Source organism: Eriocheir sinensis, unplaced genomic scaffold (genome assembly GCF_024679095.1).
Source record: "Eriocheir sinensis breed Jianghai 21 unplaced genomic scaffold, ASM2467909v1 Scaffold782, whole genome shotgun sequence".
Classification (NCBI taxonomy): Eukaryota; Metazoa; Arthropoda; class Malacostraca; order Decapoda; family Varunidae; genus Eriocheir; species Eriocheir sinensis.
Genome location: NW_026112145.1, coordinates 184,875 through 187,500, shown reverse-complemented (window position 1 = coordinate 187,500; position 2,626 = coordinate 184,875). Strand labels below are relative to the sequence as shown.

Sequence of the window (2,626 nt, the reverse complement as noted above, 5' to 3'; positions counted from 1 at the left end):
AAAATTTGGAAAAAAAAGATCTTAATGAATAGGAAATGAATAGAGAATTATACATCTCATCCATTATCAGGTTGCCTCCTCATTTACAACACCAAACACTGATGAGGAGGCATTGCAAAGCTTTTTCCCTAACTTGAGGACACACATTTGACAAGGCTTTCGTAGGCGTTGTGGGCCTTTCCAGGGGTAGTGTTTTGACCCTGGTAGGAGTATGACAAGGCTTCTCTACCATGACCTCTATAAAAACACTCTTGAGAACGTATTTCACCTCTTTTTCGCCTTCCGAAGTAGCCGGTGTGAGAGTCTGCAGCGTCCAGGAACACCGCCGGGCGCCGTACTACTAAATATTTCGTTGTCCAAGTTCACATATTTGACAAGGCTTTCGTAGGAGTTCTGGGCATTTCCAGGATTAATTTTATGGCCCTGGTGGTAGTTTTATCCTTCCTCTGTACCGTGAACCTAAAGAAACACTCATTACAACCTGATTGACCCCCTCTTTGACCTTTAGAAATAGCTGGTGTGAGAAGTGAAAATGTCTTATAATACCGACCTCACCGGAGTCTGCCCAAACCATCCTCGGCTCCTCACGGCGAGGCGACGCACGCGTGGCGCTGCTCCAGGCAACGTTCGGCTGTTTTGTTGAGCTTTGAAAACATGTTGAGGCATCGGAGGGGCCGAGCCAGACATGTTTTATTGTTTTGAAACAGTACCTTGCTCCTGAGGCGGACGCGTGTGTGTGTGAGGCAGCTGCTTCCTTGCCATCACATTACTGACGCGGTAACACGAGGACGTCCCGCGCCCGTCACCGCGCCGTACCCTCCAGCCGCCTGCACCATGCCGCCGTGCACACACCCGGCACACGCCGCCGTGCACGCACCCGGCACACGCCGCCGTGCACGCACCCGGCACACGCCGCCGTGCACGCACCCGGCACACGCCGCCCTCCTCGTCAGGGGCGCGGCGGGCTGCTCTTCATACCGTTGCCATGGTTACCGACAGCCTTCAGAGACGCGCTCAGACCCTTTCATGCCCCGGACGCCAAGAACCTTTTATTTTCATATCAGTAGAAACACAAATTGATGCTCTGCAACATAATCTTCAGCAAACCAGTCACCCCCGACAGGCGGCCAAGCGGGTCGCCCACAGCCGGGCAGTGGCGGCGCGCCGGGAGTGCCTGGCTCGGCAGGAGGAGTGGGACCCGTCCGCCCTCTACCGCCACGGGTGGAGGCACCTCCGGAGGCACTCCAGAGGCACTGGTGAAGGAGCCCAGCCGTCCGCCTCGGCCTGGGGGTCGCCGGAGGTTCCTGTGCCGCACGGCGGGGCCGAGGACCGTCACCTCGGTGCCTGCAGCGGGGCCAGGGCCTTGTGACCCCGGGGCCAGGCGAATGACGCGGGGCTCGCCTCGGTGCCACCTGGAGACTGCCTCGGTGCCACCTCGGGACTGCCTCGGTGCCACCTGGGGACTGCCGGCCAATGGCGGGGGCAAGAGGCCGCCGCCACCGCGCCGAGCGGCCAGCAGCTGGGGCGCCTCGTCGCCCACACGCCCACTCCCCGGAGAGAGCGGCGGCGTTGCGGGCCCCGGCTGGTGTGTTTCTTTTCATCGTATCTCACCCCACACACTCACTGTGTGTGTGTGCACCCGCCACGCACCCCGCCGGCAATACTGACACTGCTGCTGCTGCTACTACTACTACTACTACTACTACTACTACTACTACTACGACTACTATTGTGCACAGTGCGGCTAAATAAAGTGCTGCACCATTGACTGTGTATTTGTCTATAGTTGAGTGCAATGACTCGGCGAGACTCACAGAGGACGAACCTTTATTTAATTCCCTTCCTCTGTTCCTTTCCTCTTGCCCCATCCTTCTGTTCCCTTCCCCCATCCCTGTTACTCTATTCCCTTCCTCTATATCCACCCTCTATTCCCTTCTATTCCAATTCCTTTACCCCATACATCATCATTCCTCTGCCCTCTTCTTTCATCTCCCTCTTTCCATTCCCCTTCATTTCTTCCCTCTACACAACCTCTATTTGCATTTGGGGGACATTTTTTTGAGTCTCCATTCAGCGTCATTTTCTTAAACATTTCAGTGGCCGGACACACACACACACACACACACACACACACACACACACACACGCATTTGGCAAGGATTTAGTAGGGATTGTGAGCATTTTCAAGGGTAGGGAGCTTTGTGACTGACTGACTGACTGACTGACTGACTGACTGACTGGCTGACTGAATGGCTGACTGGCTGACTGACTGACTGACTGACTGACTGACTGACCGACCTCTTACACTCCGCCAGCGTCCCCATGAATAAGAAATCGTTATACCAAAAATATATATGACAAACACAAATGCTGATCGGGGTAAGAAATCGTATCGCGTTCCTGTAATTTCATCTCTTGTGTTCAGATTCTTAAATGTCTCTGGCTTACATTACTACTATTAATAATTTTCCCAGGGCCACAGACAAGATTAACCCGTCCACTGCGATTGGCACGGATTTGGCCTTCCTTGGCAGCCTGGTAACATACACTCCCAGGTCTTTCTCTGCCTCTGTGGTGGATAGTGGAGTGTTTCCCATGTGGTATTGGTGTGCTGGATATCCCTTCA

General features: G+C 54.2%; 1 protein-coding gene across 1 annotated transcript; it reads left to right on the top strand.

Moving 5' to 3' along the window:
- Positions 1 to 1,079: 1,079 nt before the first annotated feature.
- On the top strand, positions 1,080 to 1,790 carry LOC126994374 (translation initiation factor IF-2-like). The gene is made up of 2 exons (XM_050853686.1): positions 1,080 to 1,585; positions 1,787 to 1,790. Exons 1-2 carry the CDS (start codon positions 1,080 to 1,082, stop codon positions 1,788 to 1,790), a joined length of 510 nt encoding a protein of 169 aa, XP_050709643.1.
- Positions 1,791 to 2,626: the final 836 nt, after the last annotated feature.

Coding starts and splice junctions, on each gene's coding strand:
- LOC126994374 (XM_050853686.1), top strand. CDS start 1,080: ATGCTCTGCAACATAATCTTCAGCAAACCAGTCACCCCCGACAGGCGG.